This window comes from Protomyctophum bolini (genome assembly GCF_963924005.1).
Source record: "Protomyctophum bolini genome assembly, chromosome: 5".
NCBI classification, from domain to species: domain Eukaryota; kingdom Metazoa; phylum Chordata; class Actinopteri; order Myctophiformes; family Myctophidae; genus Protomyctophum; species Protomyctophum bolini.
This window is the reverse complement of record NC_137866.1, coordinates 34,357,842-34,383,370: the sequence shown is the minus strand read 5'-3', so window position 1 is coordinate 34,383,370 and position 25,529 is coordinate 34,357,842. Positions and strand designations below refer to the sequence as shown.

The window sequence follows — 25,529 nt, the reverse complement described above, 5'->3', positions numbered from 1 at the left end:
TTGGCATAAAAATGTACTTAAAAGTCTCAAAAGTATAAAGTACTCACTGTGTTTTCAAATACTATAAACATGTTTTGAAAATGGCAGATTTACAAGCTCACAATGTGTCGCATTGTGAGCTTGTAGATCTGCTATTTTCAAATGGCCCAAATGTATGGGTTGAAGACGTGTTTAATGTATGTTTTGTAAAAAATAATCTAAATCTACAAAGTAACTAGTAACTACAGTTTTCAAATAAATGTAGTGGCGTAAAAGTTCAATATTTGGATTTGTGGAAATACTCAAGTACAAGTACCTCAATATTGTACTTAAGTACAGTAATAAAGTAAATGTACTTGGTTCCTTTCCACCTCAGAGCCACCACCTCTTGACTCCGGGACAGGCTAATTGCCGTGCGGCCGCGCGGTCTCAGGTCTCCTGACAAGAATGTGACATGTCGAGCGGTAACCCTCGGGCACTCTCAGGTCCCGTCGTCCGCGCCGCCTTAATTAAAAAAGAGCCTTCAGGAACTGACCTCTCTTCCCCTTGTACCTCTGTCTCACTCCCCTGGCGGACAGTTGACCCCCCAACACCGCCGTCTCACCTTACAGTAAAACCTTAACCGCCGCCGGCTGGCTGGGCTGGGCTGGCTGGCAACCAGAGAGTGCTAGGTATAGGTATGGCGGCTCCGCTAGGCTAAAAAAGCTATTCTAAGCTATTAGGCTAAAGGCTAGAGTTTGGACAGAAGGCGCTTCCTGTTCGAGGTCAAAAAGGACTGCGGACTACTAATTTTGCGACCCACAGCTGCGGGCCACATCGCTACACACACACCTGTGTGGCTAAACTTTGAAATGGGCTATGTACACTGTATGCAATGCATACAGGCCATTTTAGAAAGAACTTGGGACCCCTTCCCTACTTCCTTCTTCACAGGTGTTACCGATGATACTAATGAAGGCTCTCTTCCATTCTGGTCAAACAAGAGTCAGGGTGCTGCTATTGTGTGTGTTGGCTCACTGGAAACACTCTGCTACACCAGTGGGTCTCAAAGTGTCTTTGAGTGGGTTCCAAATGGCCCCATACGGGTGTGTAGCTTCGAGAGTGTACAAATGGAACCAAATTGACCCTTACCTTACGGGACTACTAACCAAATTGACCCATTTCCATTTGTGCACTCTCAGAGTTATGGGGGTCCTTGAAATGAAAAACTTTGAGAAGGGTACACTAAATGGAACAGAGCCTTAATAATTAGTGTCATCTGTAACACCTGTGAAGGACATAGGGAAGCGGCCCAAAGTAGGAAGAGTTAGCGTTGGCATGTGCTGGACACAGCTGGCATCCACCATTTAGCTCTGGAGGGGAAAAAAGGCTTAACTAGCCCAGCGATATCGCATAAAGATTAGGGGAGTGTTTTTTATTTATTTTTTTGCTTAGAAAACTTCACATTTCCTGCCCGAGTCCCCTCTGGGCTTGAGACAGACAGACATGCGGACAAATACACAGACAGACAGACACTACTTCCTGGAGTGTTGCAGAAAACAGAGCCAGCCGTGGCAGCATGCTTAAGCCCAGAGCCCACCAGTGTGTGTGTGTGTGTGTGTGTGTGTGTGTGTGTGTGTGTGTGTGCATGTGGTTGGTTGCACTTCCTGGATTCGGCATAGCCTACATATCTGTGCGAGTGCGTGTTTGTGTAATTGCGAGGGCCAGATGATTTTAGTTTAGGTTTACACAATTAAGAAAAGATTTCCGTCTGGGATTAGGATCAGGATTATTATTATACATTTAGAGTTTTAGCTTCTGGGGTTGTAGAGTTATGCCCACATAATACGCCCGCTGTATTTAATGCAGGAAAAAAAAATTCCGTCCTAAAATATTGACATCCTCACAAGTATATTAATACAAACAAGTTTGTGTGTGTGTGTGTGTGTGTGTGTGTGTGTGTGTGTGTGTCCTCCCCTGCAGCCGAGCCCGGCCCACCAGCCAGGAAGCAGTCGTCCCATTCTGATTTAGCCCAGGAAGGCTAGATTTGCTTAGCAACCACATTAGCGCTCCAATCACAGCGGCATTTCGGATAATGTAGGGCCCAAGCGTGCACGCACGCACGCACACACACACGCGCGCGCACGCACGCACGCACGCACACACACACACACAGTGTCTACTGCCTTCCTTCTAATGCTTCATCTCTCTCCAAGCATGAGAGAGAGAGAGAGAGAGAGAGAGAGAGAGAGAGAGATTCTTTTCACAGCAGACTGCCTTTTTCTTAATGCTTGAGTTCCCTCTTGGTTCAGACTCCACTTTGAGAGAGAGAGAGAGAGAGAGAGAGAGAGAGAGAGAGAGAGAGAGAGAGAGAGAGATAGAGAGAGAGAGTAGACGGGTGTTTGTCACAGAGGAGTGCCACTGTCTGGCACCTTGGCACACACACTAAAGTAAATCCATTATCACCCCCCGTCGCCCCCACCCACCGCCACCCTCCATCACAGCAGCCACGGAGGTGTCCGACTGTCCGTGTCACCCCGTCAAACTAATAGACTGAAATAGACATTTCTGTGGAAGCTGCAGGCTGCTAGTACTTGCCCAGTGGACCCGCCACACACTCACACGCACATACACATACACAGACACGCACGCACGTCACACACACACACACACACACACGGACGCTTCTCTGTGTCTGTGCAAAGTCGGAGCTCGCTGCGATATTTCTAAAATTAACCGCAGGTCACCGAACTTCAGGTCAAGGAAGATTAATGCTGCGTTTCAGAAACAGCACAAAAAGCTGCAAGCTCACAATGTGTCAAATCGCAAAGCATTGTGAGCTTGTAGAACTATGGTTTTCTTTTCACCATTTTGGAAAAAGTAAGTAATTACTTTCGTCTTTTAATTTCTTTTTTAAACAATATATTATATAGATATAATATATAATATATAGAAAAAACACAAACATAACAGATACACAGATACAATAACAAAACAAACAAAAAAAGACAATCATAACAAACACAACTCAACAATCAAAAACAAAAACAAATAACAGATATGGTCTTTAATTTTTTTATCTTTTTAGTTTTTTTATCTTTGAATTCTGCAGCTATAATCAGTTGAGCGTGCATGCTTAACGCGTCCAGTGGGACTATGCATGTCCCTATAAGGCTGGAACCATCCCACATGCTGGAGATACAGCGCATCACCTTCACCTACATTCTGTCTTCAAGGCCATGGAGGCTCCCTGGGCCACTAAGTTGGAAGTTGTTGTTGTGTGATCTAAAAAAGACGCTCGGTCGTGGCCGCCACGTCATCGACTGCAAAACAAACATTTATCTCGCCGGGGCGGCGTCGATTGCATTTTTTTACGAGCGCCGGTAGACGGGCCTCCCCCACCCCTCCCGATGTCTCACGACGTCGAGGTGCAGGGTTCAACGGCACTACGGGCGTCGGGCATGCACAGGTGCATACGTGGAGCACAAATTAACCCAGGTCAGACTAGGCGTGTTTGGATGGCATTGTGTGTAACTGTCACACTTATCTATCCATTTATAGCCCTCAGTCAGAGGCGGCGGTGATAGTGGTGATCGGTGTGATTTCAAAACACAGGCGTGCACAGAATGACGGTCGTCAGTCACAGCAGGGAGAAAATGTTTGCGATCGTGAGCGGCATTGTGTGAACGCGGTGGCGGTTGCATGTGATCGGCATTAGAACAGGCCTGAAAACGGGCCTGAAAATTAAGGCCCGGCCCCGACTGATCTGGCCCGGCCCGACTAATTGGCATAGATTTTAGGCCCGAAAACGACAGGTCTGGTCGGGTTCAGGCTGAGTCTGTACGGCGCAAAAGTGGAACGAGGGGCCAGCAACCACATAGGGGCCCTTTCCAGTGCAAACGGAAAACTTCCTTTTCACCGTTTCCCACCTGGCGCCCTCCCCTTTTCGCCATGTTTTATTTGTGGCCGTCGACTCCGACAGCTCTAGTTATGCTGCAGACCTGTGCGCACGCACGCACGCACGCACGCACACAGGCAGACCAGGCACCCCCGGCCAGGATACCCATGTTTGTTTTGTTTTGGGGGAGCATTTTTTCTTTTTTTTTGCCTGCTAGGACTATATCTTTGTGAGAGGAGGCGAGGCACACAAAGAGGGCTTTTTGGTTCAGGCAGGGTGCTGGGCAGCCTCAAAACCAGACCGTAGTGGCCACCAGCACATGCTGGCGCTTTCCACCCCAGGCCTCTGGACATTTTGTTCCAAATGATTTGAACTCTGCTGCTGAGGGAGCGACAGAGAGAGAGAGAAAGTGAGAAATAGAGTGTGTGCGCGAGAGAGAGAGAGAGCTATAGGGTAAAGGAGAATGAGAGTGAGAGAGGGTATATGAGAGTGAGAGAGGGTATATGAGAGAAAAAGAGTTAAAGAGAGGTAGAGAGAGAGTAAGGGAGAAAGGATGCAAGTGGGACATAGACCTGAGGACGCATCATGTGTCACCTTAGCTTTTAACCACTTTAACCATTATTTGAAACTTTAGCTGTTGAAAAGTAGCAGATCTACAAGCTTGTAGATCTGCTATTTTTGAGGTATCAACAGAGAGATGGACTGGATGGGGGGGGCAGGTATGGAACAATGTTTGGAAGCAAAAAAAGAGGAAGACAAAAAGAGAGCACGCACTGCAGCTTTTGTCCGGTCATTGACACAAAATGAAAACAATGAAACGAAAAGCTAAATGGAGTGGGTTCATGCCGGCAATCAAGGAAACGAGGAAGCAGCCGTGTTAAGCCGCTTGAAACCTCAGCAAAGTCAAAAGGAGAACACCCAACATGCACACACACGCGCACACACACACACACACACACACACACACTGGCCTCAAGGGGCAGGGTGGTGGCGGGGTTGTGGTGTCTTGTCACAACCCAGAGCAGTCTCACAGCTTGGCAGCGAGACGTGACAGACTGGAGTGGGGCTCGACGCTGCCTTTTAGGTTATTTTAATCATTTCTTCTGCACTGCACTGTTATATGTTGTATTGTATTGTTTATTACATTCAAGTGTCCTTTTGTGTGTTTATTCCTCTAAAATTGTGTTCATGAATGGTTTATGTAAAGCACTTTGAAACTGCCTTGATGTTGAAATATGGTATACAAATAAACTTGCCTTGCTTTGAATTGTGGGTATGCATGAACTAGCGCACACTGTGTGTGTGTGTGTGTGTGTGTGTGTGTGTGTGTGTGTGTGTGTGTGTGTGTGTGTGTGTGTGTGTGTGTGTGTGTGCGCGCGCGCAAGTGCGTGTGTGTCCACATGCATGTAGTATAAGCATGATTGTGTGCATTCCTTCCCTTTAAAAAAAAGGGAAAAAAGTGCAAGAAAAAGGTAAAAAGTGCACATCCGCCACCTCTGGCTGTTGTCCACGGGCGATCACCCCACTCGGGTCACATGACAAGGGACACACAGGCAAGCATGTGTTTGGGAGGGGGGGGGGGGGGGGGGAGGGGGGCTCTTCTATCGGCGTAAACTCTGGCATCAGCGAACCGCTCTGACCCCGTTCAGCAGCGCTGAAATGAACAAGCCTGAAAACATTGACCGACTCAACCTTCACAAAAACACTCGTTTGAGCTTGAAACAAGTGGATGCCCCGCCATGCACACACACACACACACACACACACACATGAATAGACGAAATTACATGAACAACAACGAGAGCCAAACGTAAACGTGACTGTTAAAAGAAGCCGATGGAGTCACTTGGGGACGAGGAAAGGAAAGCAGATGTGCAAATGATCATCAGACGAGGGGGGTGATTTTTTGTATATACCTCCCCACCCCTCCTCTCCTTGGTCGAGAGAGAGAGTGTGAGAGAGAGAGAGGCAGACAGAGAGACAGAGACAGAGACAGAGAGCTAATGGACACATTAGCTGCTGGGTTCTCCCAGCGCGGCGATTAGGTACCAGTGAGGTCATCTCTTCACTTCTGGTCTCATTCACATCAGGGATCTATCATTTCATTAGAGGAGGAGGAGGAGGAGGGGGGGGGGGGGGGGCAGGTTATCCATCCATCCATCCCTCAGATTCCCTGACACTGCTTAGCCCCTACTTTCAGAGAAAGTCAGTGCAAAGCCGACCCAAAGGCGGCTTCATGTGAACGCTGCACTGTAAAGCATTCAACAAGCGTTCATTTATCTCAGAGTTCATTTATATAGTGTACAAAATACAAATGTAACCAAATGGACCCGTACAGCTTAAATGCTCTGAGTTACATGTAGGCAACAGAAGAGCAAAAGGCTAGCTATATTTCTTAAAGCTTTTATGAATATTCTATTTAGCAGGCGCTGTTATACAGTGTGCTTAAAGAAGGCCTCTGGCTGGACTGATGTCTTTACATATATCTCAGCCCCAACGTGTAACATTACAGCGTCTTCTCTGTGAGATGCTGTTTAACTGGTAAAACCACATGCAGACAGTTTGGGATTATAAGTTTGGCGGTGAAAGTATTGCGTCTAAACTGGGACGATATACCGTCTTCTTTAAGCACCTGGTGGACTTAAAAACGTGTGAGTATTGATGAACTAGCATTGTCACTGTTGGGCCAGCTGTTTGAGAGAGCGTCTCTCAGATGTGTGCCGTGCCATCTGCAGCGGTTTCATCTGCACACATGTTCCAAAGAAATGACCTTTTTAACCATGCCCTTTGTTTGAAGCCAAGTCCAGTTTGAATACAGAGGAAATTATTATAGTGTGTCTTTTCTTATTCGGTTGATGAGGATGTCTGGTGTGTGCCACCGATATGCAAGTGTGCGCGTCTGCATTCTGTCATGGAATTGCACCAATGCAGGTGCATGCGCATGTGCGTGCGTGCGTGCGTGCGTGCGTGCGTGCGTGCGTGCGTGCGTGCGTGTGTGTGTGCGACGTGCGTGTGAGAATGAGACAGATAGCGCGAGCACTGTATATGTGCGTATGTGTGTGTGTCTGCTGGACCTGAGATGTATTGATTGCTGCAGGAAGTGGAATCTGATGTTTCACAGCCGCTTCCTGACTTGGATGGCTTCGCACACCGACAGGGAACGCGGCACCAGACGGCGGGGGGGGGGGTTGATTTGAAGGAGATTTAAAGAGCGCAAGAAAATGTGAGGAGAGTGAGAGAGAAAGAAAGGCAAGAAAGGAGGAGAGGAAATGGGGAGACAGAGACATAACACCTCTCCTTCTGTCCTTGGTGCCAAGACCAAACACAGACTCCTGTCTCCTTTTCTCTCCCCCCCCTTTTTATTTTTTTGCTTAGAAAAATAACTCTCCAGCACTGTGGAAAATCCAACATGTACGAAGAAAAATCTCTCCTTTGCCTCCCTCTCTCCCGTCCACCCCCCTCACTCTCCCCCCCCTCTCTTTCTCTCTCTCCCCCTCTCTGTCTCTCTCTCTCCCGCCCACCCCCCCTCTCTCTCACTCTCTCTCTCTCTCTGTGTCTCTCTCTCTCTCTCTCTCTCACTCTCTCTCTGTCTCTCTCTCTCTGTGTGTCTCTCTCTCCGTCTCTGTGTCTCTCTCTCCCTCTTCCCCCATCACCCGCTCTCTCCCCCCTCTCTCTCTCTCTCTCTCTCTCTCTCTCTCGTCTCAAACTGCGGCGCACTAAGGTAACATTCCTGACGGCAAAATGCTATGATATTGGATTTCCTGTTGTAGAATAAACACACCGGCCGGAGTAGGAAAAGGGCAAGGGGCGGGGGGCGGGGCTGGGGGGGTTAGAATCCCCCTCCTGTCTGTTGACGGTCCAACAAAGGGGTCAGTCAGTGGTGTATAGGGTCTCGTCTGCTCGCCGGCCAGTGGGGGAATAAAGGTGCACATGCACGTTCCTTATACACGCATGCAATGTTTTATTTAAAGTGGTGAAGTACCGTACGTTTACTCAAGTACTGTACTTTGAGGTACATTACTTGAGTATATATCTAACTTCCAGTATTTTTTACTTCCACTCCACTACATTTCAGATTCATTCAGCATAAATGCGTTGCATAAGTACATTTTGATGGCAATACTGTACTTGAGTATTTCTACATTGCATTTTTACTTTAAGTAAAACATGCGAGTACTTTTTCCACAACTGGTCAAATGCGTGCTTCATAGTACGTGCATGCAAAAATACATTTGGGGGGGTGGGGGGGGGTGTGGCAGGCTTGATCCTTCTGCAGAGCGGTGCAACCAGCCAGCAGGCATCGTGTCATGGGTCTACAAAAACACGACAAAAAGAAGCGACTACAAGGCTATTTGAAAATAGCCGATCTACAAGCTCACATGGCGTCGCACGGGGAGGCTAGGAAGGGAAGAGGCAGGCGAGAGAGGGGAGGAGGGATGGAGGAAGGGATGGGGGGGGGTGTTTCCATCACTGGCCGCTTCCTTTCAGCCTCTGGACAGACCTGGATAGCCCCAGAGGGCAAGGTTCAACCACAGCCCTGACCTGTGTGCATGTGTATGTGTGTGTGTGTGTGTGTGTGTGTGTGTGTTGTATGCTGCGCATACACATGCGTGTGCGTGTGTGTGTGTGTGTGTGTGTGTGTGTGTGTGTGGAGATAATTAAACAGGGGCAGACAGATGAGCGCGGCGAGAAGGGGGGTAGAGGTCACGCGGGATAAGTCGACCCGTCCCTCACGCACGCACGGTCGCACACACACACACACACACACACACACACACACACACACACACACACACACAGCTGACAGGAGACGTATATAAATGGCAGCGAGCTTTATATAAACAGATGTCCTACTGCTGGAGATAGCCTTGGCAGCCCCCCTCGTTGGAAGGCCATGGCTTATAGGGAGGAAGGGGGTTTGCTGTCTGTCGGCTTCAAAAAAAATAATGTCTTTGTTCTCCAGGGCAGCTTTGTGTAGGTAGGAGGCAGTTACTCTATGTAGTCTACACATTACCTTGTCTCAGAGATCTACAATTACATTAATTATAAGCCAGGGGCTTCAAGAGTACTATTGTCTGCTCTGCGGGAGACAAGCGTGCGTGTGCGTGCGTGTGTGTGTGTGCGCGTGCATGTGTGCGCGTGCACGTGCGTGTGTGCGCGTGCACGTGTGTGTGTGTAAATAGCACAAGAGGAAGTCTCCGTAGGTCCAGGCACGATGCGGTTTAGTGACAGGAGACACTGCGTGCATGCATGTGTATTTTTGCATGTGGGAGACAAGCGTGTGTGTATGTGTGCGTGCGTGCGTGCGTGCGTGTGTGTGTGTGTGTGTGCGCGTGTCCCTGTGATTATGTGAGTGGGATGAGATGGGGGAGGGAGCATGAGTCGTGAAATCAATGGGTTTCACTAGAGCTCGGGGGAGGGGAGGTTTGTGCAGGAGGAGGAATGAAAAATACAAAAATACAAGGAGGGACACAGAGAGAGAGAGAGAGAGAGAGAGAGTGAGAGAGAGAGAGAGAGAGAGAGAGAAGGAGAGAGAGAGAGACCACGGCCCTGGTGGCGGCGGGTTCCTTAAAACCTGAGAACCGAGTGTTGGGAGCCAGGGCGAGGGATCCCCTTTCAACACATTGTTTTATTTAGTATCTGCATGGCCAGTTCATTTGCCAGAGTGGGCCCGGGATGGGATTAATTGAACAGATCAATGACTTGGGAGGGCAGGAATGGCTGGCGAGGCCCGCTGGAGGAAGGATGTTAATGACATTATAAGCCATTGTTTCCAACACTTCATTCCTGAGGGGTAAACCGATGCCTAGCAGGGGCCCTACCCTAACTCTCTGTACAAACCCCCCCACACACACACACGGGCATGCACGCACGCACAACATAAACACGCACACCGGTCCTCCCACACTTTCCTGCAAGAGCTGAAGCCAAGGTGTGGCTGCCCGCTGAGGTTGTTTCTCTTTCTGTCCCGTTGGCAGACGCCCTGACTGTCGAAAATGTAGACTCGAAAAATGAAACCAGCGTCGCACTACTACAGCCTGCGGTGCAGCGCTCAACCGGCTACATCTACACCCCCCCAGTTACAGCAGCCTTTCCAAATCTGCATTTCAGCATTTTGGCTCCCAATTCTGCATATTATACCATCCTCCTCATCCAGACCTAGAGTGTCACGCTATAGTTTGCATCAGTGGTTTTCAACCAGCTAAATGATGGAGAGTTGGTAACCGATCTGTAACGAAAAATGTTACACTCTCAAGAGTTAAATAATGTTAGGCATCTTGGAGAATGTAACATTACACAATTGACTTGGCCCGTTATCTCTCCTATGGTACCACATCCGTACCACATGGTCCGTGGCTCAAATGCCGGTTGAAAACCACTGGTTTGCATGAAAGACGAGTGAGGCGGACGGTAAAAAGACAGAATCCGAATCAAACATCCTCGGCGGATCGGCTTACAGTGCCGATCTCCATGCATCATCATCATACATACACCCCTGCCTATAAATCACGGTTGTGATAATCGACGGGAAAAAAGGGCCAGTCAAAGTTCAGGACAACTGCTTTGTTGGATCAATAGGGCAATTGAGTCCACCTTCTGGCCAGATTAATCCAGTTTAAGATTAACCCAAGAAGCTGTTGTGCCAAAACAAAAGATCCTGTACAGACGATCGCCAGTGACTCTAACCCATTTAGACCATGTTTCTATGTCAGTGGTTCTCAAAATGTTTCATGCCCAGGACCCGCAAAATGATATGTATTTGGCTGCCGACCCCCAACAGAAAATATGTTGTTCCAGGGACCTGCCAGAAGCAAAGATTTGAGTTAAAACGTCTGAAAGAATATATTAAAAGATTTGCGACACATTTTCACAATTTTTCAAAAAATAGCAGATCTAAAAGCTTGTAGTGCGGCTCTACAAGCTTGTAGCGCGGCACAGAATGGGATAAAAGATCACAGAAATGTAGAGAGAGAGATCGGCCAGGAAAATCACACACGTTTCCACACAGGCCCCAAAATACACACGACATGAAAATGTTTCGTTTATCTGCTAAAAAGCCTGCATCAGCAGCATCCACAGTGGACACATTGCTTTCAAGATAAGGCACATCCTGCACACTTCCAAGCATTCCAAGTGGATTTCAGATACAGGTTAACTACTTAAAAAAGGAACATTTTGCCTTTTTCCCCCAACGAGTCCTCACTAATGCTCACTCTGGGACTGACATTTCTGTCACACTGTGGCTGGTTTGTACTGCCCACCAATAACGTCATCCGTGTGAAACTTTAAAAGTTTTTGAAATATTGGCTTCTATTTCAGTGTGCCATCGTTGCACACATTATTGTGACTGCATAGATCTGCTTATTTTTGAAAATCTTTCGCGCATTTTTGCCTATGTCGTCATGTCATGCCAAGAATAGGGAGAATGTCAGGGTGAACAATAAATATACAACTGTATATTTCCGGAAACGCTCACGATAATAATTGTGCAAATTCACCAGCACCAGATGAATCAGTCAGGATTCAGAGGATTGGAAGAGTGAAAAAAGGACAGATAATGTGCTCCATCTCTGCCTGACCCCTTTGTTTGGCCACGCTGGAGAGCAGTAGCGATGAAGCTACCACAAAGGGCGAGCAAACAGAGGCAAGACAGAGCGTGGACGAGGAGGAGGAGGGGGGGGGGGGACAAACAATGAGCCGCGCCGTCCATGACTCAGGCGCTTTGGGAGAACTGATGACCCAACCGGCGGCGGGGCTGAGGGAGAGGATGGGGGATGGGTGGCTTTGTCAACTCACTCCGTCCCAGCGCACTGATCCCAGCTGATACCTGCCACAAAGGGGACCACAATGGCTAGCCAGCAGATCTCACCGTGGGGGGGAGGAGCACACAGATGCCCACCCTCCCCCCATCAAAACAATACCTCCAAGAGCTACTGAGAGAGCTGCCCGTTCGATCTGGCTAAAACTGAGCTAGCATGACGCAAGGCCTACTACACCGCAACAAATAATACACCTCAAGCCTTTTCGGTTGTACTTTCAATGGCTGCCTTTGGGATATAGGCTATGTGTAGCCAGATATTTGTTGTTTGAACAAACACTACATTTTGTTTAAAGAGCCAGTGGATTTTTTCCACCACGCTGGTTTTCATTGCGGATGGACCACATAACATCCATTATATTATTCAATAAAATGTAAATAATAAAATGTATGCACCGCAACGGTTCTTTCCAATCACTCAGCCCTCACTTTCAGAAGACCAACACAGAGCAGCTAAGAGTCCATTGCAACTTTCTCTTCTAGTGTAATGGTGCAAGTTCAATCAGAAATACGGTTTAGCTTCGGATATTGTTACTAGCATAATGGAAATGATCTGTTCCTCCATTCTCATTCCTACCTGGCTAAAGGATGGCAGTTCCTTCCTAAACTTAAAGAAGATTACAGCTACAATCCATACGTTTTAGTGAATGAAATGCAGAGTATAGGACATTAAAGTTAAGGACTGCTGCTTTTTAAGTTTACCATAGGACAATAAACCCCTTTGTGGATTGGATTAACAACAGTCTGGACTTTTTTTTCTCCCACTACAACAAAACAAGAAAGGGAAATTCTGGGTCACATGGAGCCGGCTGAATGCTGCATTGCACACACAGACAGAACCTGCCTTTGCACACCTGACAAGTGTGTGTATACTATGCATGCGTGTCGTGCTTCTGTGCAGGCGTGTGCGTGCATACATTTGTGCGTGCGACAATCCGTCTGCCAGCGTGTTCATTATGCGCAACACTCAGAAGACATGGCGGGGGTGGTATGTGTGTGTGTGCGTGTATTTGGGGGGCGGGGGAGGGGGGTGTCACGAGCCCCCGTCACTGTGGGAGACAGACAGATGGGGTTGGAAATCAGTAGGCAGTGAGCTCATGGTAATCTCCACCTCCAGCTGATCCAGGCATCACACACACACACACACACACACACACACACACACACACAGTCACGTACTATACTCCGGCAGCGGCCCACGCACAATCACGCAACAAATGAGACAGGGAAGGACACTAGTGGTGTTGAAATGCTACTTCTGTGTCTCGCATGGATGTTTTGGCTATAGCTGAACTATGATTATATGCGTCTGTCTCCCGCTGCAGCCTTGAGCGGTGCAAACATATTATTCCCTCAAATGGGGACATGTGAAGTTCAAATTAATTTGGATGACAACAGTGAGTCTCTAAGTTGGTGAGTGTTGTGTCAGTGTGTCTGAATGCCTTCCTCACAGACGGCCCATCTGCCTCGTGGGAGCTGGGCTGTGACGACATGCGATTGGCTGACTGCGCAGAAATAAGGTTGAGGGTCGACATGGGTCAATCCTTTTTTTTTTGGAGAGGGGGGAAAGCCTGTGATAGACTGCACGAGGGGGAGGGGGGAGGTCTAAAGGCTGACATCCATGTTACACAAAAGAGAGGTCCTCGGCTGACACAGCACAAACTCATCCCCAAATTCCCCCTCCCCCTATAGTCTCTACAAAATCCACCCACCCCCCCCCCCCCCTACACTCCGTCTCCCTCTGACAGTCAAATCAGATATCTACAGCCTTGTGAATTCTCTAGTCTCCCACATCAGCGACTGTAATTAATTCACGTCTTTCGCAGTCGCTCCTCTTAATGAGAGCAATTATCATATTATAATCCGTTCCCAAACTACAGTGGTATCCAGTGCGACTTAACCACTTAAAACCATATTATGCGCTGCTGTACAACAAACGGCGGAAAAATAGCCGACCTCCCAGTTCACAACGCATCACACTAAAAAGATGCCCAAAATAGGGATGCCAGCTTGAGAGTGTTTTTAAAACCCTGGTGTCTACATCATGTGCTTCAATTTGGACCGATTAAACACAATTTCATGTTTGTCTGAGCTTGCACTTGGGTTCATGAACAATGGACCATTCATAGTCAGGGGCTTAAGGTAAAACGCTTCCATTGTGATTTGTGTGTTCATATCTGTGTAAGAGGTTGTCACTGCATACAGTCGCCGAGCAGAGCGAGAAGCGCACACACACCCAACGTGTTGGCGCTCAAACATCACAGCCAGGCGCCAAACACTGTTGTCCGTCTATATGGACACAACACTTCTGTACACAACAGTCTGCCGTCTCTTTTACAGCCCTACAGCGCCGCGCTAATGAGTCAAAACAAACAGATAGCACAGCCTAAGAGGTGTGAGATACAGTGTAAGCACTCCTTGATTTGACTAGGAGGTTTATCACTCACGCGATCCTCGCACACCCAAACACAGAGCTAGTTCTTCAGGAAACCCACGCTATGTGAACTTAAGCTGCCGTTACCATGGACACATTCAGTTCACTTTCATGCCGGCACGTAGCCACATTGCTAATAATCACCGAACATAGGAAGTCCAAATTTTCGGGGCGGGTTAGTTGAGGCAAACAGTTGGGTTGTGTGTGTAGTTAAAGGCAATAGTTGAGGTTGCAGTGCCATGTGCACTGATGAATATTTCAAGGCCCCATCTCATTAAATAAACACAGAGGTCCTCACCGCCTACGGTAATCTACCATCAATAATGAATGGCCACACACAAAAAAAGGACACATCGTAGAGTTCACAAGCAAGCGGTCTGCCAGTCATCAGATTGCAGCATCGTCTGACACAACTAAAGGGTTTTCCTTCACGCGACACAGTCGGGTCAGCGGGTTCTTCCGTGCAACAACACACAACAGTGCTAATCTTACGTGCTTCATGTTCCTCAGGGAGACAGAAATAGACACTGTGTCTGTGAGAGTCGAGCAGTGAAGTTTCATGCTTAAATTACGGGACGGAAGTTGCTAGAGGAAGTCTAACGAACAGGAGAAAATGACTTATTTCCATGCACGATCTGCACTCACTGAAACATGGGTTTCTGTGAGCCTTGCGTGCAGATGCTGCCACTACTTTCCCAGGCAAACTTGAATGTGCATGGGTGCATACAATAACGGCTAGCGTGGGCTTCCTCATTTTTATTTTATTTTTTCAGTTTCAGTCAGAGGATAGCCCCGAGACTCCTTCATGCTTGCTTGACCCTCGTTCGTTCGTTCCCTCCCCAGAAAGCCCAGAGTGCAGCCGGCCTGTCCTCCGCTCACCCGGGCCATAGTGCATTAATGCTCGCCTCGACCCTCTCTCTGCCTGTGCTCTTCATAAAGCACATCACCACTAGTGCCCGACCCTTTCCATTTGTCATGCCATGGAGGTAGTCCTGACACCACACGTAGAAGAGGTTGTGGGCCAGGAAGACCGGGGGGAGGAAGGCAGCCAATGGCATGCACTGGGGGATAGATTTTTTTCTTCTGCCTTCCACATTCACTTAGTTCGAACACAAGATTAGATGGTGATGATGCTTTTGCCATTTTTGGGGGCTTTGTTAATGTTCGAGGTTGCTGTGCAGTTGTGCACTGTGCAGAACGACGACTAGGAGAGTTTCCTAATGAAAAGGCGGGAGAAGCACTGTAAAGGACCAGGCAGTCAAATTGCCCGCAAAACAGAGCTTTCAAAAATGTATGTGAACTTTGTCAATATGTCGTCGCTTTGATATTCCATATCAAAACAGACGAGGCAACCTGAATTGAAGTAAATTACTCTCGGGTAAGAAATGAAAATTAACAAGGCTCTGTGAAGAACAACAGCTAACCCAGATCGCTTTTTAGATCTTCTCCGCACAATCAGGCAGTCGGAGAGAAAATCCCCTTTTGTTAGACAAACCTTTACAGGCGGCAAATTAACTAGCTGCTGGCAGCAGGATATGAAAAGAACTGGAATATTTAATTTATTCTCTGCAGCTGCTCTCTATCGTGCTCTTTTGAAGAATTCTTCCAGACAACACAACAAACCTTGTCACCTGTGATTCGTTGCCATTCTCTCTTATCCTGAGCATAGCCATGCCTTTGCGTTGTTCTTTGTGGGGAAAAGACAGCGGAGATGTGAGTGTTAACTAGGCGCCTGAACCCATGGACTTTTCATCTCCCAATTCAGCCATTCCTCAAAGTTTTCCAAAGAGGAGCCTTGGAGCAAATCTGAGCCGTGTGACGCTGTTGTTCACCCGCTGTGTTTCAGCAGGAGGAGGAGGAGGAGGAAAGAAGGAAATAAATGTGGATTTTCGGGTTGGTTTAGCAGAAAACAGGCAAGAAAAGGAGGGTGATGGGCTTTCACAAAGCAGCAGCATATGTGGGAAATAATTAGTGGAACTTGCAACACACAAACTTAACTGCTAATTAAAAAAAACCTTCTTAATTGACTTTCATTTGCATACCATTCAAGCCACAAAGCAATTACAGTCCAAATCGTTAAAGGGCTGGCTTTCTTTGTCCTTATCTCCGTTGCAGAAGCATTTTTCTTTTTTAAATTTTAAATCGGTAGTATCTCCGGGTCTCACAAACAAAGAATGGCAATGCCAAATGTAACAGAATTAATTAGCATCAATTCACAAATATATTCTGTGACACAATATGAAAGATTTCAAATCCCACTGAAGGGCAGCGGAATGTTGCTGGAGGAATGTGTTCAGTCACTTTGGTTCAGCGGAGCTAGAGAAACAACGGAGCTTCCCGTCACACTTGACTTAAGAGCACTCAACTGTCAATATGGCATTGATCTCTCTGGCCCCTTAGCTATGGTCAATGTCATCATGGGCTGACTGTACTCCGTGAAAGATCTCGTCTGGCAGGGTGACTAAGATGGAACAGGGTTCGGAACAGAGCTCATTAGACGCACCTAATCAAATCGGTGGCTTCCTCCTTTTCAGAGGACGCCAGACAAAATAATAATTCTCCTAGTCAGCGGACGCGCGGCCTTACTCGCGGAGGCGACTGTCAATATTAAGATCGCTTCGCGGAAACAGCCGACACAACAGTTCCAGAAAGTTGGAGGAGGTCCATGAGATCTGCATGCGCTTGCTGTGACATGCATGCAGCTCAGTAGCGGAAAGTCGCAAATATTGCATTTTTACTTCGGCAAGGCGAAAAGAAAATGCAGCTATTCTCTTAGTGCCCATTGATATGCAGAGCTACCAGCTGTTGTCCTGCCTACCGTGTGGACATGGCTAGCTGTCAGAGGGCTTAGCCACGGTTGTGCCTTGCATATGAAACAGGACATAGGCCTATATTCCCCGAGGGAGTACACTTCCTCTACTCTTCCGACCCCCCCACACACACACACACACACACACTCTCTCTCTCTCGCTCTCCCTCTCAAACAAGCAGCCCCTTCAGCTGGAAGCCAGATATCCCAGGCTGCAATGGGGGACTTGTGGAAGGATGGAGGGGGGTTTCTCTGGAAGTTAAAACGGGAAGTTTCAGCCCTTGCACATTCTGGATGGGAGCCACATGTTGGGAGCAGCAAATGCTTTTGAAAACAGCGAGGCCTCCAAACCCTGCACTGGCAAAGGGCTGACTTGCAGACAGGGCTTCACATGCCCGGGAGAGTTTCTGTCTCCTCTTGCACTTTTCCCTCCATTTTAAGGGTCTAACGGTCCAGTGGCCCAAGCCTCCAACCAGCCTTACGTTCGGGCATTTTAAAGCTTAACCAGAGCATTGATAATCGCAGCCTGCAGCAACACTCAATCTTAGCACAGCGATATAGGAAGTAGCCTATAATACACTTGACTTCTGTTAGCACCGCCCAAAAAATATTTTACAAAAACTGGCTTACTTATGATTCATCTGCACAGTTAAACCCTCTAAATTTGTTTACCTCTGATCTTCCTGGCCTGAGTGATGGCGAGGGGACACGAGGTGGATTTTTATTTTTATAGTGCACATGTGTAGGGACATGTTTCATTCAATCTCGTTCTTGGAGAGTTTTCAACAAACAGTTGTGTAAAGCCAAGTGTCTTGAGAGGGAGTGGCGGCTAACGGTATGCAGCCCACCCCGAGTCCCACTAGACTATGAAGCCTGATTTATGCTTCATTGTATGATGCAGTGGCGTACCAAAAATAGCCGATCTACAAGATTGTGCTGCGACGCGCAGTGAGTGCTGCAACTGTGTCTGTGATGCACTGTGAGCTTGTAGATCTGCTATTTTTGACCTATCATGTAGTTGCTATTTTCGGGAAACTCGTATTCACCTGCAAAACACCAGACTGTAGTCTGGACCACCACGGCTCGCTCCCAACAATAAAAAACTCATGATAAAACCAGAGAGAGTTTTCAAAAACACTTGACATTTATTTGGCCTTGGCGAGGTCAGAAAAAGCGAAAACAGTCAACACTGACTCACTCGGTTAAAAAAAAAACGCATGACTCAAGTTTCCCCCCATTCACTCTTTCATATCTCGACGGAACACATGGATTGTATATAAATCACATCATCTTGAGGGCAAAATAGAAGTTAGCGACGTACTTAATCTGCAGACTCAATCCTTATCTAAACATCCTGATGCGGAAAGCCGCTGATTATGTTTGCCTCCCACATGTGCACCAGCCAGAAACCAGAAGACTTGCGGCCACCGCTGGCACGGGTGAACTTCCACTAGTGATCCACACCCAGCTCATAAACTTTGAACCCATTCAACAGTCCAGTGCACTTGCTCATTGTTGTTGGGGGGAGGGGGGCAGGCGTTACTCCGACGCCCGTTAGTCCGTCATACGTGGCCAGTTAAGACTCGCCCGTGGCTTCCGCGTGCGTTTAGGGTTTGGGGTAGGGTTAGTAATGTCAGATAACTGGAACGTTGGACTAACGCTACGCATCTGCACAGGCATGCATAGCTCACACACACAGGCTCCCTCCCCTAATTATCCTAAGATAAGGTGTCAAGAATGCACTTTCCAGTTTCTTTAACAAAGTTGTGCTACAGGAAGAAAAATGCAGGTGTTTTTTTTGTGCAATTGGTCCATGATAGGTGCATGTGTGTGCATGCACACGACAGTCAAAAGGGACCTCATAGCAAAGTGACTTCAAGACAGGAACAGTACCAACGACATCGCTTCCTGTGTCTGCCTGCAAGACTGCTCTGTCCCATCATCACTTCCGTAACTCCATGATTAACATTCACAAAGCTGCCCGCGTTCCCTGCATCATCAACATGCAAAGATGACACTTTTGTGCATGAGCCGAAAAAAGCTCAGCCACTGCGACGCAGTCTGGTACTTTGGCTCACTTCCTCGAGGAAACATTTTCAAAGTACTCTCCGTCGTGCCGAAATGTGCTGACAAAGGGGAGCTCTGTTGCCACAAGTTTAGCAATATTCCTCATAATCCCGACTCCGCAAATATTCCCCATTAGCATTGCTTAAACTGGGCCACTCAAAAGGAGAGGGGATGACTAGAATTAAGTTGGCGGGGAGGGGGGTGGAATTGAAATGAGCATTCATATTAACAATCGGCAATCACTCAGCCGCCCTGTGAACCCTTATAAAAATAGAAGGGGGCCTTTTTTAAACGTGGGGGTCCTCCACCATGAGGTGCGCCCACTCGAGTTTCAAAGCGGACGAGTGCCAAGGCCAGGCATTCACAGCACATGGCAGGACTTTGGCAGTCCTCAAGAGTAACTCCTTCTTTTCAGAAAAACGCCACTGAATGTAAAGAGGAAACCCCCAGTGGATGACTGGGAGGAGGAAGCTGTTTGTAAACACTTCCACCCCAAAAGTCTGTTATACCCTCAGCCCAGTTTCCCCTAATGCAGATTGGGGTAAACAGTAGGCAATCAGGGGGAAGGGTATGTATGTATGGATGAGCATGTGCGTGTGCATGTGTGTGGGTGGCTGGATGGGGTAGGTGAATGAGGTGGAGGGGGGGTGGGGGGTTGTTTGCTGAATACCCCCCTTTGTTGGGATCATATTATGTTTCCACCACAATACTCCTAAACCTGCTCCATCAACTCCATTCATGTGTAACAGTTCATGCAAATGGCCCATGCTGGTCTTTCATTTGCGGAGGGCGGTGTGGTGTGGTGTGGGGTGGGATGGTGGTAGGTAGGTGGGGGCTCTTTTATGGGTCTCATTTGGGAGGGCACCCACCACCAGAGCACGGACCCTTAATCCCCACTCATATAGGCTCACAATCAGAGTACTGTCTACTGCCAACCCCCTACCTCCATGTAAGTCAGGGTTATGTGCCCCCCTCCATACTGCTGATCAGCCCCCCCCCCCCCCCCCCCCCACCTTAACCTCTACAACCCCCCCCCCCCCCCTTCCCTTAACCACTTTTGACCCAATTTTTTTACTGTGAAAAGAGCCAGATCTATCACACAAAACATGGCGTCGGTGTTTATACCTCCTGCTGATAGCAGTGATGATTTGACACGATTAGACGAGACTCCCGATCATCCATAAAACTCCATATTCAAATTGTTCGCAAGTTCTCACTTTGTTTAGTTTTTTTTAAACAAGAAAGAAAAAAAATCCCAGAATAAGAAAAACAACCAAAGGAATTTGTAAGCATTTTTTCTCTCTGCAGCACTGCACAGTAGTACTGATTGAACCCACACTGAAGCCACAAACATGCAGACAGACAAACATTAGGTTTAGCCATGTGGGCGTGTGTACTATAATGACCCTCTCAAGGCAGGCAGACACTTCAAATTGGCATACGGTATCTCATGATGATGATCCTGAATAAAAACTAAAAATAACATGGATCCAACTGGCCTCCCCACTGGAAGACACGGCGAGGTATGTATAGCGCCGTTATTACGCAGTGGATGCATGATGATGACAGACTCATTCTGACACTCACTTCCTATAAACTATAGTGGATGCGTCTCCACACACACACACAGCATTTAAAAGTGTAAGCAGACAGACCCAAGTCTGGCCATTGTTTTCAAGAGAGTGTGTGTGTGTGTGAGTGTGAGTGTGAGAGAGAGAGAGAGAGAGAGAGAGAGAGAGAGAGAGAGAGAGAGAGAGAGAGAGAGAGAGAGAGAGACAGAGAGACAGAGAGAGACAGAGAGAGACAGAGAGAGAAGGAAGTGCATGTAACTTCACACCGGACACGGTGTGTGTGTGTGTGTGTGTGTGTGTGTGTGTGTGTGTGTGTGTGTGTGTGTGTGTGCGTGTGCGTGTGTGTGTTGGGGGCGGTCTTGGGAACCGTGCCCTCTCGAAAACCCATTCCTCCCCGTCTTTACCTGAATTACATTGGCTACAGTCCTAATTGTTGTTTAACACTTATTACAGGGCCATTTGTTGGTCAAATGAGATTGTATTTACAGTAGTAGACGCCAATAAAAATCGAGCTATTCACACAACCTGTGGCTGTGGAGGTGCTTCGTGGGTAAATAATGGGTTTATTGCCACCAGAGTTTGTTGTCACTGGTGGGGACAATTAGTAACAATATGTGAACGAACTGCGGACACCAAATCGTGGGCAACCTCAGGCCACAGTCAAGCTCTCTTTAACTGGATCAAGTGATAACACCTCGTCTGGATGTCAGTGCACTTCAGATGACTTTTAGATAAAAATACAAAAGTTGTCAGTGGATTGCATTATTCTCAGTGTTGAATGTATCCATTTCTAACTCTGACCCGCAAGGGTCCATTTGGTTACAATATTTTAAGTCAAATTAACCGTGCAGGAGTGAAATCACTTGTTTATTTCTTTCCGAAATCCCATGATATGAATGAAGAGAGACTCACCCTGGATGCTTTCCTCTTGTACTTGTTAGCGAAGTCGAACTTCTCCTTGATCTCGTCCAGGAGCTGCTCCAGGCGCGCCTTCTCCTCTTTGCCCGTGTAATCCTGCCCCAGGAGGACGTACGCCCTCCAGTTGGCCGAGTCGAAGCCCCAGTGGCAAGTCCTGTTCTCCAGAGCCTTGTGGCTGTGCACCACGAACTTGTGCGTGGGGTACATGAGTCTGCAGTCCAGGCACTGCACGCACGCCGCGCCGGGGCTGCTGTACAGCTCGGGCACGAACAGCCCCTTGCACTTGCCGAAGCACTCGTGGTACACCTTGAAGCTCTTCTCCGTCAGCTCCAGCTCCAGGGCAGAGGAGCCGCCGATGCCGCCCGCCGAGAACTCCTTCTTGCAGTGCGGCGGGTAGGCGCCGCCGTAGATCAGGGCGTTGCACAGGCGCTCGGCGTCCGTCTTGGTGATGAGGCCGCAGGACGGCGCCGAGAACGGCAGGATGCCCATGACTTTGAGGATCTCCAGCTGGTCTCCGGTGCAGCGCGAGCAGTAGATGTGCAGCTCGTCGCACACCGAGTTGATCTGCTGCAGCGAGAAGTCCCGCAGCACAGTGTTGAGGATCTGCGGCAGGCACAGGCGCTTCTCGCCGCCCACCACGAAGCACGAGATGGTCTCGGACTCGAGCACCGTCTCGCAGCGCTCCGTGGAGCGGTCGGACGGGATGAACAGCGGGCCCGGCATCACCGACGGCGGCGCGGGCTGCATGGGGGGCAGATGCAGCACGGGCTCGGGGGGTTGCTCCTTGCAGCCGCCGACGTCCTTCTTGAACAGGAGGTCATGTTGCCACCGGGCCGTGAACGCAGCCGGCCCGCCCAGGGAGCTCATAGAGCTGAGGTGAAACTGCTTGAGAGTTTGTTGCAGTCCCGGGTGAGGTTGGAAGCTCTGGCGAGTTACAGCCTCCATGTTTCTCCTCCCGCAACTTTGGAAGAAGCGAAAATCCCTTCTCGTCGTCGTCTCGTCGTCGGCTGGGGGTCAGAAGTGTCCGAGCGAGCGTCCGAATAGTAATAATAATGGCCCCGTTCCTTGTAAATCCAAGGTCTCCCGGAATGAAGAAGCAAGAACGTGGCAAAGCGCTTCATCAAACATCCAATAAAAAGTCCCAGACGCAGACGGTGTGACTTTTTTCCTGTTTCCCCCCGTTCCCTAGAATGGTGACACGGGCGACTGTTTCCCTGCTGCGGACTCCTGTCTGTCCATAATATCTCTCCCAAACTCCCAACAGAACAAAACCAAGGAAAGTTGCGCTTCGAAATCCAGAAAGAAAAGTATAGCCTCGGACGAAGCGAAACCTTATCCGTGTGTGCGTTTCATGTAAAATTCAATAAAATCCTTCTGCGAGTCTCGCATTGCTGTCGAATACTGCAGTACAAGCCGAGCGCATACACACACACCGTCTGCCCCCGCAGCTCACTCACTCTGCCTGTATGGAGATGAGTATTAGTCTGAGTCTCTCGCTCTCTCTGCCTCTCTCTCTCGCTCTGCCTGTCTGTCTGTCTGTCTGTCTCTCTCTGTCGCTCTGCCCCCCTCTCTCTCTCTCTCGCTCTCTCTCTCTCTCTCTCTCTCTCTCTCTCTCTCTGCCTCTCTCTCTCTCTCTCTCTCTCTCTCTCTCTCTCTCTCTCTCTCTCTCTCTCTCTCTCTCTCTCTCTCTGCCTCTCTCTCTGTGTTTGTGTGTGTCTGGCTCAGTCATTGAATCCCAGCCAAGAATGTGACTGACTCCGCAGGCAGGCTGGGCTCTTCCAGGAACAAGCCGTCACTCCCCCTCTTCTTCTTCTTCTCTCTCTCTCTCCTCTTCTCCTAGCAGCCTTGTTGTGCGGCCTCTGCAAAAGAGAAAAAGAAGAAGGGAGAAAAAAAAATGTACAGAGCTTATGTGAATAATTTGCTTCACGACTGCGTGGAGTTTGTGCGAGACAAGTCAAATTTAGCTTTGGAGGGGAAATGCAAATTGAGCAACCGACTGTGGTTTATTATGTATTTTCTTTCTGGTTGCACTATAATAAAATGTTTGTCAAATTGGCCTCATGACTAAGAACCTGGACTTCATTAATTTTCCTAACTGAATGCCACTAGAATAATGAGCAGGGGACAGTATAACAGGCTTTACTGTATGCCTATATGATAGCTCTCATAATAACACTATGTTAGGTGACACATGGGAACCCGTTGCCAAAATATACTTTTATACAGTGATGTATTTGTTGATGCAGCATTAGTTCATGGCTTAAGCCTCCAAATCACTACAATCAGTAAATTGTTCCATATAGTTTCCCAAAATCATTTGTTATTTATTTATTGACTCGAGTATTTATCATGTAGGCCTATCTATTCAACACTAATCAGAATCAGAATCATTATTCCTGTCCAAATAATCCCAAATAACTTTATTTCTGTGTGGACCCCAGGAGGAGTAGCTGCTGCTAAGGTATAGTAGACTAATCCAAATACAATGAACGACATATCATTTGACTCCACTTCATAACCATTTTTGTCTATATTCCATATAACTATATTTATTTCCAGATACAGTATTTCTCAAGTCAGTCTCTTCTAAATCACCATAAAGGCCACGTAGCCTTCTCAGCATAACTTCCAAATCAATCATTATCCGATTCCTCCCCCATTCCATTATCTAACTAATTACGTGGTATACCCGTACCGTATGATATGAACGAGGTCATATGGCAGGGGCAAGTTCAGCCTATAAGTCTGTAGATTGTTAGCTGTTCTTGTGGCGCCCCCTAGCCAAACACCTAAACAACTGCGGCATAATGTCACGAGTATATAGCTTGACTGAGCTGCACTGTCACATACTTAATATATAATTTATTTATACCACAATGGCACACACTATAACTCATATGTAGCCTATATGTATTGTCTTGTGTAGAAATATATGCAGCAAGTGTAACCTCCAATCGCCATGTGTGACCAATAACCCATGGTAATTCCCAAACATTGCATTTGCACTTCACTACACTTGTGCAAAGTCATGCAATCTTATAGTAACAGTAAATTACTAAATTCCTCTGTGTTCATTTGTAACTTTGACGTTTCACTACTTTTACACAATTTGTAGGGTCAGCTGAAAATGAATGAAAGTCTCCAAATAGAATGCCAGGTTTGAAGTGGTTATATTAAGTATAAGTAGGTCTATACGTAGCTTGCTCGACAGGCCCTTGCATAGTATATATAGGCTAATGAGCAAAGTGGAGAAAAAGCTTGCAACATCATACTTCTTTATGTCAGACTATATGTTGAATAAAATGCACAAGTAGCTGTGATAAAGCATCAAAATAATCTATCAGCACATACCATATAATCTTAGCCATTGGCAAATATGCCGCGAGAGTCTGCTATAGTGCTAAGAATATACCTTCAAATGTTCTATCTCTCGCCCCTAAGCCAAGACACACATGGCAAGAGCACTAGTGAACATGCTCTACATTCATAACACAATCAGCAGAGGAAAAGGGTGATGGAGTGGGTGTATTATTTCACTTTCAGGCATGTTCTGTACATATATGTAAAAATATACAGTGGATAACAAAATGTACCATGAACCATCCTGTGGGCGATGGCAGGGAGGGTATAGCTGCCATGCATAGTATGCATCTGTGAACAAAGTCACTGGATTTGTGTTTGTGTGAGAGTACACATTCGTGCATAATGTGTATGTGCATCACATGTGTACATATGCATGGCATGCGTATACTGTATGTCTGTGTTTGCTGAGCAGAAACCCGCCCGTAAGGCAGTGGCATGCAGCGAGTGACCAGTGACAGTTTCAGTGTCGGTGCCATCGGAGCTGGGCTCTGTCCCATTCAGTTGGCAAGATAAGTGACCTTCTCTGAAGGGAACGGCAGCCGCCCCCTGGGGGCCTTTATCTGTTTGGCACAGGGCCACACACCACCAGCCAGCGTCAGGGTCTGGTAGCTGCAGGGTGGGTATCGGCCTATAGTGTTACACTGGCATAATCACTGGGAGCGTGTGCTGTGTGTGTACGGCGAGTGTGTAAT

General features: G+C 47.7%; 1 protein-coding gene across 1 annotated transcript in view; it reads right to left on the bottom strand.

Annotated features, from left to right (window-relative positions):
• Positions 1–23,322, bottom strand: part of skia (v-ski avian sarcoma viral oncogene homolog a) — an 84,721-nt gene extending 61,399 nt beyond the window's left edge. Inside the window, exon 1 of the mRNA XM_080764733.1 lies at positions 21,469–23,322. Coding sequence (XP_080620859.1) covers positions 21,469–22,419 — 951 coding nt within the window. The 5' untranslated portion in view covers positions 22,420–23,322. The remainder of the gene's footprint in view (positions 1–21,468) is intronic.
• Positions 23,323–25,529: the final 2,207 nt, after the last annotated feature.